Source organism: Emys orbicularis, chromosome 6, assembly GCF_028017835.1.
Source record: "Emys orbicularis isolate rEmyOrb1 chromosome 6, rEmyOrb1.hap1, whole genome shotgun sequence".
Classification (NCBI taxonomy): Eukaryota; Metazoa; Chordata; order Testudines; family Emydidae; genus Emys; species Emys orbicularis.
The window spans coordinates 129,096,236-129,113,490 of record NC_088688.1 but is presented as its reverse complement, the minus strand read 5'-3'; the positions used below and the strand labels follow the sequence as shown (position 1 = coordinate 129,113,490).

The following is a 17,255-nucleotide window of genomic DNA, read 5'->3' as shown; positions in this document are numbered from 1 at the left end:
ATGCTATAGGTCCTTTGCAGGCTTTAACGGTCCTTCGTTTATTGGCATGGAAGGCTGCAAGATTTCCAGGAGCTTGTGAGATTTCTCCTGCACCACTTTTAGTGGTATATCCAGTGTCTCTGTAATGCATTTGATGAGGTCCTGAGACACCTTAAAATTATCCACTATGGCAAGCGCAGATGAATTTACTGTCTCATCAGTGAAGAATGAGCAGATTGCCATGGGGACCAGTTGTGCTTCCCCTTGCATTCAATACTCTTCTTTGCTTTCCTCCTCCTGCCTTTCCAGGATCTGAGATTGCACTAGTTGACCTACCTGGGATAGTCTATATTGCTTCTTTGGGGAGAGGAACTGTGGAAGGGGCAGATGATGCACACTTGTGTGAACACACTGCACACTACAGGGCATGCAGTAGGGCTAGGATTGGGATACGAGTACTGGAATAGGGAACGTATAGGAGGGTACAAGGAGGGATATGCACTGTGAGTCCAGGTCAATTCCTATTGTCCCTTATAGAACCCTCCCTAGAGTCCCCTCCTGACCTCAATTCTGCTACAAAGCGGGGTAAGGAGGGTGAATAGGAATTGACTCTCTATTATGTCCAGACAGGGATGAGGAGGAGGGCTGTACAATCATGATTACCCCTGAAGGGATGAAATTGGTACTGGAGATACTTCCTTTACTGGCTCTACCAACAGCTCAGAAGATGGTTGCTTAGATATCATCACCCTCAACCTCTGGTACAAGGCCCACAGTTAAATCTCTCATTACTGTATAAGCTCTGGGAACCAAGACAGCAGGTACTGATGCACTGGGTAATATGGAACATGGTTCCAAGGCGACCAGTATGGAAGTGCTCTCGGTACCGAGATGCGGGGTATTGAGGTTGGGGCTGAAGAACAGGTACTGAGAGAAACGCGATCTGTAGGCTTAGTGTATACTGCTGTAACTCTCTTAGTATCCAGTACTTAGTGCCAGAGGGGCCCTTTTCACGTTTAAAAAAAAAAAAAAAAAATTAATGGAGATATCCTATCTCCTAGAACTGGAAGGGACCTTGAAGGTCATTGAGTCCAGCCCCTGCCTTCACTAGCAGGACCAAGTACTGATTTTGCCCCAGATCCCTAAGTGGCCCCCCTCAAGGATTGAACTCACAACCCTGGGTTTAGCAGGCCAATGCTCAAACCACTGAGCTCTCCCTCCCCCTTGAATGGTTGCCCTTGAATGGTTGAGCCTGAGATGAGTCAGAAGTCTGGTGCACCAGAGAAGGGGCCCTGTACCCTGGCCTGTCTTTGGAACAGTGCTCCTTTCTGCGTTTGTCAGAGGACGTCAGCACCAGAATGGAGGCAGGTGACTGGGGTCTCCTTAGTTGATGTAGGCCAAGAACTCAGGGTGGAATTTCAGCTCAACAGTTACTCCCAGAGAGGGTCCGAGGAGCTAACCAGAGGACTGTGGTCTAGCTACATCCTTGTTCTCAGTGTCCAAGGAGGCTTGCCTTGAGCACTGGGAGAGAAACAAGTTTTCTGAGTATACTTGGAGGAGTGAAATGTGGAATGTCTTCCTGTAGGCAAAATAGGCACCACCAAGTGTTCCCATCATTAAGTGGCACTGAAGCTCTGCACAAGGGGAAGGTTTTGAACCCATAGATTTCACTTCTGCCATTTTGCTAGAGCCCCTGAACAGGGCTGGGGGTTGTCTAGTTTAAAGACTAAGGGCTTGTCTACATGGGGAAATTAGTGTGCAGTAAGCTAGGGTGCCAATTAAAAGCACACTAGCTACTCTGCACTAACACCCCATACAAACATTCCTAATGTGCATTAAGAGTGCTCTTGGGCAGTTTAGTTTAACACACGCCCAAAGTGCATCAAGCCACTGTGCACAAAGACACTTTTCATGTGAAGTACAAGCGTCCATGCAGGCAGCTGGTGCAAGTAGCCAGTGTGCACGAGCTACTGCTGGTTTTCCCCCTCCCCCCCATGTAGACCTGCCCTTTAAACTAACTAAGACATATTTATTTTTTCTATATACAAAGTTTTATAGCTAACAGGCAAAGAACTAACTGTATGAAGTAACAACTAACTAAGGAATAAGATTACCTACTAAGGGCACGTCTTCACTACCAGCCGGATCGGCGGGTAGTGATCGATCTATCGGGGATCGATTTATCGCGTCTAGTGTAGACGCGATAAAATCGATCCCTGATCGCTCTGCCGTCGACTCTGGAACTCCACCGCAGCGAGAGGCGGACCGGAGTCGACGGGGGAGCGGCAGCGGTCGACTCGCCGCCATCCTCACAGCCAGGTAAGTCGACCTAAAATACGCAACTTCCGCTACGCTATTCGCGTAGCTGAAGTTGCGTATCTTAGGTCGACACCCCCCTCCCGCCCTTAGTGTAGGCCTAGCCTAACAAATGCTAGTGAGGAGCAGAGAAGCAGGAGGACACTGCAGGTGTTCATCTGACTGCCAAAGGTGGTAACAAGGAACTGAAGGATGGTTTGGCCCACTTAGCACTTTATGCCTTGTTGTGCGTGATGGGGTATACACACAACACACTCGGATGGGAGGCGTTAAAGGACAGTACTGGGCCCATCTAGCCCTGCCCCTCCAATCCTGCAGCGCATGCTCCAACTGGAGGCAGGGTTGAAAAGGGAGCAACTGTCTCACAAGGTGGGAGGTTGGGGAGGAGTACAGACCTACCCTGCAGCTTCCTGCCAAAAGGGGCTAGAGATGCCTCCCTGAAGCACCAGGACTGTATGCTGAGCCCAGTTGGGGCTGATGGTTTGGTTTCCTTTTGATTTTTCTTTATTTGGGACCAGAAGCAGAAGGAGCAGTGGTAGGAAGTGACCCAGGGAGGGTAACTCAGAAGCTCCACTCCCCGCTCCAGGGGTCAATGCTGCTGACACTCCTAGGGCCCTGGGTCAGAGTCAGGTGGTGTGGATGGGCCCACGCTCGCCTACCACTATCCCATGACTGAGTGGACCCTAACCCTAGGCCACCCAGCCCACCAAGGACCCTACTACAGGAGGCACAAAGATGGCAAGGGGCCCACTGTTGGCCAAAAGAAGCTGATCTCACAATGCATGGGGTGCATGCTCACTATCAGTGGAATGCATGTAGACAATCACTTGAGAAAGAATTCAAAATTCAGAGGGGCTCATATGTGCCTATCCCTGACAACCCCTTTCACTGCTGGCACAGAAGAGCAGAGAAGAAAATGGGAGCGGAGTAAAAACAGCTTTGTGCCTATCGATATTCAGAGTAGTCCTGGCAGAACAGATAAGAAGTCAAAAGGTGCAAACTAAGGGTCAGATCCCACAATCAGATGCACACAGACCCCTGCATGGAACAGCACTGACTTAAAAAGGATTCCACAGAGGCCACCTGTGCAGATCCAGTTGCAGGATCGGGGCTCAAGTACAGCTTTTTCCACTGTTGCAGATACAAATGGAGTTCATTCCATTGTTATCTTGTGTGCACACATAGTCACGGATTATTTTGTGTGAGAGTAAATAAATATTTGAACCCATGACTAATGCACTACTCCGCTGGAAATTGGTTTAGAGAACATTTCTAACCAAATCAAGAGTAAATACCACAGATATTTGCTGCAATAACACAGAAAACAAACAATGAAATGTTACTATCTGCAAGAATCTTCATTAAAAATTAGAGAAAAAGACAACTCACCATGTTCCTGCTGCTTCAGAGCTTCCAAATCAAGACTTTCATTTTCTTTGAAAAATAACCGAAACTGTTCAAAAGTGTCTGCATATAAGTTGGCTGCTTCAAATGCTGAATACACAGTTTCCTAAATGTTACACAAAAAAGTCATTGTACATAAGAATTTGCTTGGAGCAAACTAATAGAAGAAATGAAAACAATTCTACATGATACATTGACTCTTCTTTTTTGGTACTTTAAAAGAAAATTTCTGGAGGAACTGTAAGGTTCAGTGGATTGGTAATGGAATAGTGGTCTTTTATCTCTAGGTCGCCAGTCTGCATCTAACTCAGATCAATGGTGAATCAAATTCATTGCCATCTAAGGTCAGTTTGGTGACCTGGTTGAAAATATTTGGTAGTGTCAGTCCATTTCCTTGTGGACAGGTGCCCATGAACATAACTGGTGTCTATTAGCCCAGTTTCAGCAAAGATTGGATAGGCATGCAAACGGTCCTGTTGTATCAGCCTTAGCCATCCCTAGGGGCAGTACCTTCAGAAGAGACTTGGCACACAGTGGTATTGATTAATTAATGTTTAACAAAAAAAATCAAATCTGAAATTGAAACTGTTTGATACCTTTATTTGCTGGATGATAGCTTGCAAATGCTTATCATCTTTAAACATGGTTGATAAACTTGGTCCTTCACCACAAGTCTTTTCTTCAATTTTGTTATTAATAACAGGACGAGTAAAGGCATCAAAGTATTGATCAGGTACAAGATTAGCAACAGACAACACAGTTGCCTGAAACTGATTAATAATATCTGCAATACCTTCCTGTTAGACAACAGAAAACATCATTAACACCCTTTGAATCCTTCTGAATTGTGAAACAAATTAGGTGTGAAACATTTCCAAAATATAGTGCATTCATATGTATGCAAAGGTCTACGGAAGACTATCAATATGTCTCACTTCCAGACCAGCAGGAATGGGGAGTAGTGGAGAGGCAACCTGCTAAACACTGCTCTTGCCAGATAAGATACTAGATGGAGCCTCATAGGAAGAGCAAACAGGGAGAACCCAGAGGAAACCATCATTCCCCACTACAAAAGATACAGTAGGAGCCAGAAGACACTCTGCTTGTAGAGAAGAGCTTGTTCCCACCGACAGCTGATGCAGAATATCACTGTTGCACCATTGGATGTGGAGGAAGAGCTGACGAAAGCTATGCGGACTCAGTTAGCCCAGTAGACAGTTTAATGCAGTAGCCGGCTTGTGCTACTGCATTAAAAATAGCTATGTGCAGGTTGAGGCACTTGCAGAGACCTGGGCTAGCCACCCAAGTTCAAGCCCATCCTACCCACGGGATCCAAGCCTCTGCCAGTGCTGCAGTGTTCACACAGCTCTTTTTTAGTGCACTATTGTGAGCTCCACAAGCCCACGTTTGTCTACCTGGGCTGGGAGGCTCACTCCCAGCTGCAGTGTAGACATACCCTGAGTGGCTACTGTATTAGGCAGCGGTCTGTATTCCAAAGGGCAGCAGGGGGAGACAATCAGGTAGAGAGTATGTACAAATGTGAGATGTCACCTGTGAGTGTGGGATGAATCCCTAATGCATACAGGTATCTTTGAGATCCAAAGCACATAATCAGTTCCATTTTCATAGCGAGAGAGCTGTGGATCCCAAACATACAGGGATGGATTCACTAGGATGCTATAGCTATTTTGCACCACTCTAGTGACCAGGCAGCAAAACAAGATTTGCAGCTGCTTTGTGTCTCTGGACTCCATAAAAACAAGCAGGGCATACCAGTGAATCTGGCCCACAATCCTGACATTTCTGTTCAGTGAAACTGATTAAAACATGCAAAGAAAAGATAAATTGATACTTTCTTACAACAGACCTGGAAGTCATCCAAAGATGGTGCAAACAACAATGCATGGATCTCCAAAATTAACTCTGTAAGAAACATGGGCAGAAATGATTCTTCTTCATCCTGCCCTGCAGTCCCTGACACAGCCTGAAACAATGAAACCAAAACAATACAAATTTCAAAAGATCAGGAAATTTTTAAAAATCTTGGTTGAAAAATAAACATAACTTTTTCTCTATGACCCTGCACATTTCTTTTAAGCAAACAAAAGAAGAATGAAAAAGTCTGATAAAACAAATAAATGTCAGGGGCCAATCCTGGATTCACTGAAATCAAAGGCAAAATTTCCATTACTTCAACGGGAGCCAAACCAGGCCTTAAACTCTTTGTGAACAAACTTGCAAAGACAGATTCTTCTGATCTCAATTAAATTGGGTATAAATAAAGATTAACTCTGTCAAAGTCAATAGAATTACATCAATGTAAAACTGTGGTAAGCAAGATCAGAATCAAGCCCTTGTCAGATAGCAGCAATTTTTGCACCCCTTGCTACAGATCAGAAATTTGCCTCCATATATACATGTAAGTGCATGCTTTTGCCCCTTGGTACCATATCAAAGGCCGAGAATTTGTGAATATATTAAAGGGTAAACGGGGCACTAAAGAAAAAGTCTGGAAGAAGAGAAATCCCATTTAAAGTCTGAGATCTCAATTCAGATATACAGGAATTTTTCCAGTTCTAGGAATTTAAATATAAGTTTCTTTGCAAAGGCCAATTTGGCACATATTGCTTGCAAATGGGATGGGGAGGGAAAGTAGGATTACAAACGTGTAATTTTTGTTTCTTTACTGCACAGTAAATACTATAGCAGCCATAGATTACACGTAACAGTGCACTACTTTACTAACAGTAACTTTTGCAGGACAATGGAAGTTGAAGCTCTTTCTAAGAAAATGATAATCAGCATAGATTCACCTATTAATGAGAATAATGCAAGAATTTAAACTTTCCTAACAAAAATTTCCTCTAAGCTTCATTTTTAAACCAACCTATAAACAGAAAACTATGCTACATGTAGGCTAAGATTGCAGTCATTGGTCTTGCTGAGTACTCAGCACTTTTGAAATCACGCCATTTATTTATATGCCTCATTATGGACTAAAGGGATCTTATGCACTCATTTTTAAAAAACTTGGCCTCAGTTTTCATTGAAACACAATTACCTTTTTTTCAGAGACTTCAATTTTTTCCTCTGTATTCCACTTCTGTATGACATCTGCAGCAGGTGTCCTTTTCAATTTATCAGAAAGGTAGTTCAAAAGAGTAGTGACTGATTTTACTGCCAGGACATGCATAGTGTTCACTATTAGGTAGTCAGCAAGACGGATAAAGCTTGAGGGACAGAAGAAGGAAGCGCAATACTTTGTCACTTTCTGTGAATACCACAAGTCTCTGTGATAAGAGCGTTTGATTTTTATGGAAAAGTGTACTGTATATTATACTTTCAAAGAGCTGATTCCTAAAATCCTCACTCATTCCTTACTCAGGCAAAATTCCTATTAACCTTACTGGAACTTTTTTGCCTGTGTAAAGACAGAGTAAAAAATGAGTAAGGATTTCAGGATTTGGGCCAACAATTCTCCAACAGAAAGCAGAAAAATCTTTACTCTAATATGCACAGCATGCATAAATATACAGAAGAAAAGAACTTTGAGAGATGGTTTTGTGATAGACTTTCAGAACAAATAATAGACCAAACTCTGAATTACTTCACATTTCATATCAAACTCGAAACAGCTTATGACAAAGACGAGTGAGCCAGATTCACCAGTGCATTGGAGCTGTTTTGTGCTGCTCTGGGTTTAGGTTTTGTATCGCCACACTAGCGGAAAGCTGATGGAATGTACTGGCAAATCTGGTCCAGCAGTATTTACATAAGTGATAACTTGGTTTCATCTAGAAAAATGGAATGTTACTTCAAGAAACAAATTTTATTATGTGAATTCAGCAACAGAGCCTCAACTGCAGGGATGTTCTGCCATACCAAAAAATAGGAATCTCTCAAAGTCAGGCAGTATAACTGGGCTTTTTATTAACTTCTTAAGACATCTTAACTTTTTCTCAAGGATCACCCCTTATTAGCTGAGTCACCGAACAGCACTGACATAAATGCTAAAAGTGGCATTTACAAAAACTGATAGTTTTGTCAGGCAACTCTAGAATTTGATTGTAAAAGTGAAACCTAAGATGATTGCCTGTAGGAATCAGGACAGATTTTCACTCCCCATCCTATTTACAGCACTGCAATACTGGCTGGGTGCCTTGTGAGGTTTTTTGCCTTTTTTTTAAATCTGGCTCTTATGATTATATTATTTGAGATGTTATTTATTAAGCACCAACAACATGCACTGAAGCATTTGATACTTGGTCCTTCCATAGAAGAACTGATAGACTTGATCTGGTATGCAGTTATTATTTGCTTATGATCAGTCCAACATATACTAATGCATTGTTTGTAAGGAACACTGCATTGTATAATTTTAACTATTATGAGATTATGTGAGAAGAAAGCATAAGAACAACTTTTGCTACAAACACCAGACACTAACCATGTTAACCTTCTACAATGAGACCTTTTGTTGGCCTGTTCTGTGTAGGTCATTTTCTCAGCTGTTTCTCCATAAAATTCTCTTTCATAATGAGGAATAACAAGGAGACTTGAAGCAGCTAATCCAGTTACCATAGTTACCTGTTCTGTATGGAAGTTAATGGAAACAAGTTAATGGAAATATTGCAAGTACAACAACATGTGTAACTGAAAATTCTACAGTTACATAAAACTATCACTAAAACAATTCAGTCTGAGTTGAGTCAAAAGCAAAGGGCATTTTGGGGGGCGGGGGAAGGAAAAATACAGCACAGTACCCAAGAAACTCCACCAGGGAAACTGCGCAGAAATTCTCTGATGGAAGGGTTCATAGGAAATCCCCACTTCATCCCAACCCCTGCAGAGAAAGCAGAGAGCTCAATTCCCAAATCCTGTAGATCAGTGGTTCTCAACCATGGGTCCGGGGCCCTCTGGGGGACTGCGAGCAGGTTTCAGGGGGGCTGCCAAGCAGGACCAGCGTTAGACTCGCTGGGGCCCAGGACAGATAGCTGAAGCCGCACCGCACGGAGTTGAAGCCCAGATTCCTGAGCCCTTCAACCTCGGACTGAAGCAGAAGCCTGAGCAATTTAGCTTTGTGGTGCCCCCTGTGGTGTGGGGCCCCGGACAATTGCCCTGCTTGCTACCCCTTAACAAGGGCCCTGGCTTTTATATGCAGAAAACCAGTTGTTGTGCCACAGGTGGGCTGTGGAGTTTTTATAGCATGTGAGGGGGGAGAGAGGGGGGAGACTCAGAAAGAAAAAGATTGAGAACCCCTGCTGTAGATCCTCAAATATCCACATGGATCTCAAATGACTCTTTAGAGGCCAAAGACATCTACACTGGCTTCTGGAAACCTGTATTTCTCCCCCAGTTCCGTCAGTTTAGGTAACACAAACAAGGTATAGCGAACATAAATATTTAAATGTACACTGCAGATTTCTGGGTAGCTCTATGACAACTGGGCCCAAGCAACTCCAGAAGTAATGAGGAGCAGAAGATAGCAAGTAGATCCAATCAGCTGCCATACCCCACCACTAAATTTAAAATCTTACAGTAACAAGCCAAAGAACATCCCTTAAACATCCTGAAGTAGCAATGTCAGCAGCAGCAAATGGAGAGCATTTCAACAAGTACTTCAGACTTCTTATTCTTTTCTAATTAAATAATTTAAAATATATACATTATAGACAAGTAAACAAAATTTTTTTACAAAAAATATTTTACAGTATGGGCAAGATCCTTAACTGGTGTAAACCAGTATAATGCTGTGGAAGCCAATGGAGCTACACTGATTTGCATCAGCTGAGGTTTTGGCAATATGCATAGCATTTAAACAAGTAGTCCTTTTAAAATAGTTTTTGCTTTTTAAAAAATTACTCACACATTTGGGTTTAAAACTTATGAGCCTATTAATAAAATCCTGAGTGCAACTTTATCAGTTTACATACTGGGATCTAATGGAGGTCAAATTGGAAAATATGTATATGACTGATTGTTACGGTTCTCTTCTTGATTTAGGCCCCAATCCAGTAAAGTATTTAAGCATGTCCGTAGCCCTATTGACTTCAATGGGACTACTCATATGCTACAATTAAGCACATATTTTAGTGGTACAGCGCACTCAGGGTATATTTACACTGGAACAAAAGACCCGTGGCATGGCCGTGGCTGGCCAAAGTCAGCCGACTCGGGCTCACGGGTTAAGGTTCAGCTATAGAACTTCCTGCCACTGGAGATCAGAATGAGCCCGTGTTCCTCCTCATTTTGAGCAGAACGCAAGTTCTGGAAAAGAGAAGACTGAGAGGGGACATGATAGCAGTTTTCAGGTATCTAAAAGGGTGTCATATGGAGGAGGGAGAAAACTTGTTCACCTTAGCCTCTAAGGATAGAACAAGAAACAATGGGCTTAAACTGCAGCAAGGGAGGTTTAGGTTGGACATTAGGAAAAAGTTCCTAACTGTCAGGGTGGTTAAACACTGGAATAAATTGCCTAGGGAGGTTGTGGAATCTCCATCTCTAGAGATATTTAAGAGTAGGTTAGATAAATGTCTGTCAGGGATGGTCTAGACAGTATTTGGTCCTACCATGAGGGCAGTGGACTGGACTCGATGACCTCTCGAGGTCCCTTCCAGTCCTAGAATCTATGAATCATAAGAATCTATGAATCAATTGTTTATGGAGGTCTAACCCAAACAGTCAAAGCTGGATGCTAACATTATAGTTTTTGAGGTGGCCTCTTATGGGAATTGTTAGACATTATTTATTATCAAATGGACTATAAATAGACATGGAAGAAGAGAATCCTAAAAGATGCACCTTTTCCACAATAGAATACATATTCAAAATTGTAACACCATGCCTACCAGATTAAGGGGAAAATACTAGACTAATTCAAGAAACAGTTCAGTGGCCTGGCATATAGGACAAAATGCACTGTAAAGATCCACATGTCCTGCAGTCATTTCCTAAATGTTTAGTTTCTTTTCATACCTGCACTGCCTGGTCCATAAAAATAATCATCAGGAGTGAATCCAGATTCAAGCAAGGCAGTTCGACAAGCACTTCTAACAACTTCTTTCGCTAGCTCCCTGAACTCTGCTAGACGGCTTGCCACCTGAAAATGATAGTATGCATAAAGAACCATGTAAACCTAATCTCTAAAAGAACATGTCAGAAACTTGGAACCAATGAAAACAGCTCACCTCATCCAGTTGTTTGAACTGAGTGCTTCTAAATTCCTCCAGGGTGTACGTGTAACCTTTCTCAATACGACAAAGCCCCATGTCACTGATTCGGTAACACATTTCTTGAACATTAAGCACTGCAGGCCGCAAGGACTGCCAAATAATAAGAATAGTTTATCAAGAGATATTTACAAATTAAAATCCAAACAAAGGCTTAGATTTACGACTTTTTGGAAATCACATTAGAATCTGATTTTATGTTTGGTAACACAGTACGGGATTCCTACTAGTTGAAAATACATTAGGCCAGAACTCCATTTGAGAGGACGCATCCCTATTTTAGCAATGACATTAGCTTTCTGCTTCCTTCAGAAATATCATCATTAGCAAATACGTACAGCATTAACGATGAACAAGTTCTCCTGCAAAGCTTTACGGCACGCACTGATTTTCTTGGCACGGACATTTTTCCTCCACTCTGTAAATGACTTCAGTTTGCAAAAGATAGCAAATATGGGAATCTTAGTAAATGTTTTGTGATACAGATATTCCTGCTCCCAGCGATCTAGCTGCATGAATTCAACTTCTCCATCACATGTGTGGATAACTGCTTTCTGGCTAATGGTGTAGTAGTCATTTTTGTTGATGCAGTCATAGTTTACAATTCTAAAAATAAATGCAAAGTTGATTTTAATAGGATACAAATGAATTCACTGATCTCCAGTAAAATCTATAAAAAAACCATAAGGCTGCAGCACTTATGACATCACTAATCAGCATGGGAGCTTAACTTTGATCAACTGCATAGTCCCTTTTACTTTAATGGGGCTATGCACATGCTTAAAATAAGTACATAAGAAAGTGCTTTTCTGGATTGGAAAAGCATGCTCAACACCTTGCAGGACCGAGTCCTGGAAAAGTAGCCATAAATCGTCTAGTCTTCAGTCTTGTACCCTGCCTTCAGACTGACAAGGGAGGTCGATTTCATCCTCCACAATCCCACTTCTGTAGTGGGAGATGAATTATGCCCTAGAGGTTTGGCTGGATAGCAAGCTCTGTAGTCTCTGGCTTTAACTCTAGTCTTTTCCCAAGCCCAATGATCATTTAGCCACTAACAGTGCAACATCATTCACTCATTACTCAAGAGACGTTCATTTCCTCACAGAAAGGCCTCTACAACATTGTGAATGCCACAGTAACATCACATTTTCAACGCACACTCACGATGCATTTATTTATGGGATGGATGGTCCAAGACCTAGGTCAGCAGTGAGTATGGCATCTAAATAGTTACACAAATGTTGCCAATTGGTCTGGACATGTTTTGATATGGCCCCAAGATGATTTTGTCACATGGACATTGTGTTCAGTACATTCTTACATGCTCAGAATTCTGTGGATTCAGTGATCTGAAACTGGAATTAGAACGTTTGCTTAATTTAGCATCAATTCTCTAGGCAGCACACAGGTTAGTGAGTTCTTTGTTTTTTTTAATTCCCAACTTCTGGTGAGAGGTTAGGGATGTTGCAGCATCATTTAGTTTCAGACCAGAGTATGAAAGGGCAATCCATCAATGTTTCAGTTCAGATTCAGCATCACAGCCACCATCCTACTGAGAAGAACTGCACATGACTCCTTTTCCAAGTTTTTCAATAGCATTCTTTAAAATCAGCCAAAAGGATTTCTGCAGAGTAATATAAAGCTCTCCCATCACACCTGAGGTACAGTGGCCTGCCTCCATAGTAGGGTGACCAGACAGCAAGTGTGGAAAATCGGGATGGGGGTAATAGGCTTCTATATAAGAAAAAGCCTCAAACATCGGGACTGTCCCTATAAAATCGGGACATCTGGTCACCCTACTCCATAGTAACGTTAGCACAAGGAGCCAAAGAATCCAGAAATTAAAATATTACCATTAGCACAGTGGTTTGACCCAACTTTCTCCTCTATTGTTTTATCTGTCTCCTTCTGACTCTGTTTTTGCTTGTTTGTCTCAATCTTTCTGCCTTTAGTCAGATGATCTGGCACCTCTTGAAATTTCTTCCAACTCATGGTGTCTTTATTAGCTTTACTGGAGGAAGTACCCTCTCTGTGATTAACAGGAGATACTATTTGTGGCAAGATGGCTGTTCTCGTCCTTAATGGTTTCCTTGTATCTACCATATTACTGGTACCAGATAAAGGACTAGATCCTCAGCAGGTATATACCAATTTACCCCAGCTGAGGATCTGGACCAATACATCACTCATATTCTGCAGCCAGATTGTCATTAAGATATGCACTTCTTGGCCTTGTGCTTGACAAAACTCCTGAAACAGGTGCTCATCTCTTTATCTAGCACACTTCATACTATATTGATAACCTCTAAAGAATATAGTCCTACTTTCTTTTTATATCCAATTATAGTTATATTAAAAATATTAAGCAATTTTCTTAAAAAGTAACAGTTCCAATATCAACTATTTTTAAATAATTAAATGGTAAAATATAAAGGGGAAAATTAAACACAAGACAATTAGCCAACATTAAAAAGTAGATGTATAATACATCAACACTGCTCGTTATAAACTTTAACAATAAGTTTTGATGCATAATCTGAATAAACAGCTTGAAAAAAATAACTCACTTCAAATTAAAAGTATCGTATTTAATGGATGACTTAGGAACTGCTGGAGTCATGTACAGGAATCCAAGATTTTTGTTTTCACATATTATTTTAATGATTTTCAGAGGATCTGTAATGTTAGCTTTAATTACATCTTCTGTTTCATTAAAAACATAAGAAGGTGGAGAGGCGGAAGGTTTACAAGCACTTGGCTTTAGAGCAGTACGGAGCTGTTTGGGAGGAGTAGGAGTTAGTACCTTACTGGGGCTTTGCTGCTGTACCTTAAAATAAAAGCAAAATTAGATATCAGTTTACAGAAAAAATACATCAGACATGGCAAAATATCCTTATGCCCTTTTATAACTTTCTTAATTCAAGGATATTAGCAATTACAAAATTAATATTTAAATATAAAATCAGAGCCCAGGGAAAGGAATTTGGGGGGAAAAGAAAAGAAGGAAGCAATCCATTAAGAAAAGGAATATCCAGGCTATTGTCGGATATAGCTCTCAATAAAGATGCTTGTAAGGGCAAAGCCATGAACAGAAGAAATACAAGTATTTTTTCTCATTCTTAAAGCCTGCGTCAGAGTTTGCTGCCTCTACCTTACTAGCACTGTTCTATATACCGGTTCTTTTCATCCTGATGAAGACTGGCCAAAAGTGATCACCCTTTCTTGAGTTTTCAAGTAATCTCAAAAGTACAATGAAGGGCTGTGGAGTCATAACATGGGACTGGCCAAGCTCCATGACACTGCTCCTTGTGGGTCAGACAGATTTCCACGGCTAAAGGCAGGCAGCTCCTATCTTTGTAGGTTCTGGAAGGGAATGGGGGAGGGAAGAGCAGAGGTGTCGTCCCTGGAGACCTGTGGGGTTGGGAGCCTTCACCTTTTCAAACTCCATAGGGTCTCAGGCCTTGGCTACACTCGCGGATTCACAGCGCTGCCGCGGCAGCGCTGTGAAGCGCGAGTGTAGTTGCGCCGCCAGCGCTGCGAGAACTCTCTCGCAGCGCTGCAAGTACTCCACCTCTCCGAGGGGAATAGCTTGCAGCGCTGCGAGGGAGCGTGCAGCGCTGCAGGCGCTGATTACACTGGCGCTTTACAGTGCTGCACTCGCTGCGCTCAGGGGGGGTGTTTTTTCACTCCCCTGAGCGCAGCAAGTGCAGCGCTGTGAATTGCCAGTGTAGCCAAGGCCTTAGTCCCTTCAAAGGAAAACTTGTCTCACTCTCCCTGAGGCTATCTCCCACAGATTTCTCTGAAAGGATCAACCTGGGCCAATGTAATTATCTCATGTTAAAAGGCTGCACTCCTTCCTTACACAGAAACTCCACTGATTTCAACAGAATGAGAAGTACAGGAGTGGGCGTCCATAACAGTTAATGATTAGGGTCACTATTCAATATCTGCTTTTCTCTTACATGCTCTGGAAGCTCAGCTAAAGGAGCATAGGATGCCATCGGTTCCATGGAAGCAGACCATTTTCTTTTATCTGCTGAGGGAGAAGGCTGTAGTAATCCACAAGCTAATAAATGCTCTCTGTTCTTTTGATATATGTATTCAGGCTGTTTATGATGCTGATATACCTTTAGCACAGGCTTGGGGGAGGAAAAACAATACAAAAAATAGAGGAAGTTAATGATTAATTTGAAGGAAAGGAATACAAAAGTAAAATTGCATAGTCTTATATCAGAGAGTTGCATGCTTCGCTGCTGAGCTGGCAGGTGGCAGGAATGGCAGGAACGTAGTTTCTATCCCTGAATGTGCAATGTTACAGGATACTGACACTAAAGCTAAAATGTATTGTTAATTCGCCTAACCCACTCCTCCTCTTCATTGTTTTATCAATTTCATATCAATAACAACTTCCCCTTGACAGTATCAATTTGGTGCTGTAGGCAGAGGAGCCTGAGTAGTACCACTGTGACATGAGAAGTAACTTAGCCAGTCAGCATTCATATTCTCCAGTATCCCTAACCATACCTTTAAACCCTAACCCTAAAACTGCTGCCTGTCTTGGTCATCTCTCCCCTTGACTGCCCGTTTCCTGCTGTAGGCAGAAGAGTTTCACTGCAGCCCCAAATGGGCACCGTTTAGATGAACTAGAACTGATGACTGGGCAAACGTCAATGATCTTGCCTGAGCCAGGTATAGTGTGGAGGGAGCCATGAAACAAATCTGCAGCTTCATGCCTATTCAACTTATAGAGCTCCTGACCGGAAGCAGACCTGCTATTTCAATCCTGAGCCCCCTGTGCCCACCAACTCAGTCAAAGCACCTCAGTCCTGACCTGCAGTTTCATTTGCTGACTCAAACAATGGGGTTAAAGTATGCAATTGAACTGGAGTGAGTGAGTGATGACTGGCAGAGTTACCTATGATGTCACAATGTTCCTCTGCCTGCAACACCAAATGGGGACTGTGTGGAAATCAGGTTTTTCTGGTGTTCTGGTTCTTCCTCTCAGCATATAAACTTGGACTGAAAATACCTTTGCTAATCAGCATTTTAATTAGTTGAAGATGTTCTTTAAAAAAAAAAAACTTAATACATGAAGCACAACAGCTTTCTTTCTTAATATTACATATATGAAAAACTGCAGGCCAGATCCTTAGCTGGTGTAAATCACTATAGTGCCAGTGACTTCAGTTAAGCTACAAGTTTGCATCAGCTGAGGATCTGGCCCTGCATTTCTAGTTTTTTAGAAGAATTGGCATATACATCTTACTACAGTTAATGACTATGGGACAAAATTTTATTATACTGTAAATATAATAGCTCCCATTTACAGATCAGTTTAAAAATCATATTTCTCTTAAACATACCAAAGGTTCCAGTTTTATGGCTTGCTGTCTCTTTCTTGTTCTTTCTTGCGATTTTGTGCTATGTATGAATTTAAGACCTTGAGGATTTCCTGCTATCTGTTTTGGAGCCATACAAACTAGTCTTTCCCTCAGCTTACTAGTATTAGTGATCGAAGCAGGAAGTTCTGCACTTGTACATTCATTGTTTCTGCCATTTACAGTGGATGATGATGTAGTTAAAGAAGGCAACGACAGCTTCTTAGACATAGTTACCTAAAAATGAAACATACATCATTTTAAAAGTAAAACAAAGGAGGGTATTACAAATCTACATCCATTTTGTTGTAGAATTTAAAATGCCCAGATATTAACCAACTATCTCAAAAAAAAAAAAAGAAAAATGATTGCAACAAACTATATTAAAATAATAGGGCAGATACTAACCTGGTTGTTACATTACATACAACAGCGGTGAGTGAGCGTCAAAGCATTTTGAGAATGTGTTTAGCTGAAAGACATATCCAATAGTTTCAGGAGGAAAAGGGAGAGTTGTTAGAAAGTGGAGGGGCTACGTGTACCTCTAATTTTACAATTTTCTTCCTCTCCAAATCTTTCCTCTTCTTTATCAGTCAGATACATTTGTATAGGACTCTTGGAATTATTCTAATTAAATTATGTAACTATTAAGAGCCTCCCCTTTCCTCCTCAAGAAGATCAAGGGCAGGGGGGTTGAGGGGCAGACCGCCACTCCTACATTATTTATCTCCTGGCCCACCAGAAGACCACCCTTGGCAGGTCCACAGATATTAGGATGTGATGGTGGGGAGGTGTTGGACAAGAGGAGGAACAAGACCGAGGCCATGGCAACATGATATTTCTCTCCTACCCAAACCTCAGCAGGGATTACATAAATAAATTAATGAGTCATCACCGGTAGCTAATTGATATTAACTCACTCAAACTCCCTTGCAGCAGGAGCTGTGGC

At 41.9% G+C, this 17,255-nt stretch overlaps 1 protein-coding gene across 1 annotated transcript in view; it reads right to left on the bottom strand.

Moving 5' to 3' along the window:
- Positions 1–16,348, bottom strand: part of DNAH6 (dynein axonemal heavy chain 6) — a 180,585-nt gene extending 164,237 nt beyond the window's left edge. Inside the window, exons 1-11 of the mRNA XM_065405933.1 lie at positions 16,292–16,348; positions 14,891–15,067; positions 13,496–13,746; positions 11,267–11,534; positions 10,887–11,021; positions 10,681–10,798; positions 8,147–8,291; positions 6,761–6,929; positions 5,567–5,683; positions 4,296–4,496; positions 3,685–3,805 (exon numbers count right to left, since the gene is read on the bottom strand). Coding sequence (XP_065262005.1) covers positions 3,685–3,805; positions 4,296–4,496; positions 5,567–5,683; positions 6,761–6,929; positions 8,147–8,291; positions 10,681–10,798; positions 10,887–11,021; positions 11,267–11,534; positions 13,496–13,746; positions 14,891–14,938 — 1,573 coding nt within the window. The 5' untranslated portion in view covers positions 14,939–15,067; positions 16,292–16,348. The remainder of the gene's footprint in view (positions 1–3,684; positions 3,806–4,295; positions 4,497–5,566; positions 5,684–6,760; positions 6,930–8,146; positions 8,292–10,680; positions 10,799–10,886; positions 11,022–11,266; positions 11,535–13,495; positions 13,747–14,890; positions 15,068–16,291) is intronic.
- Between the last annotated feature and the right edge of the window lie 907 nt (positions 16,349–17,255).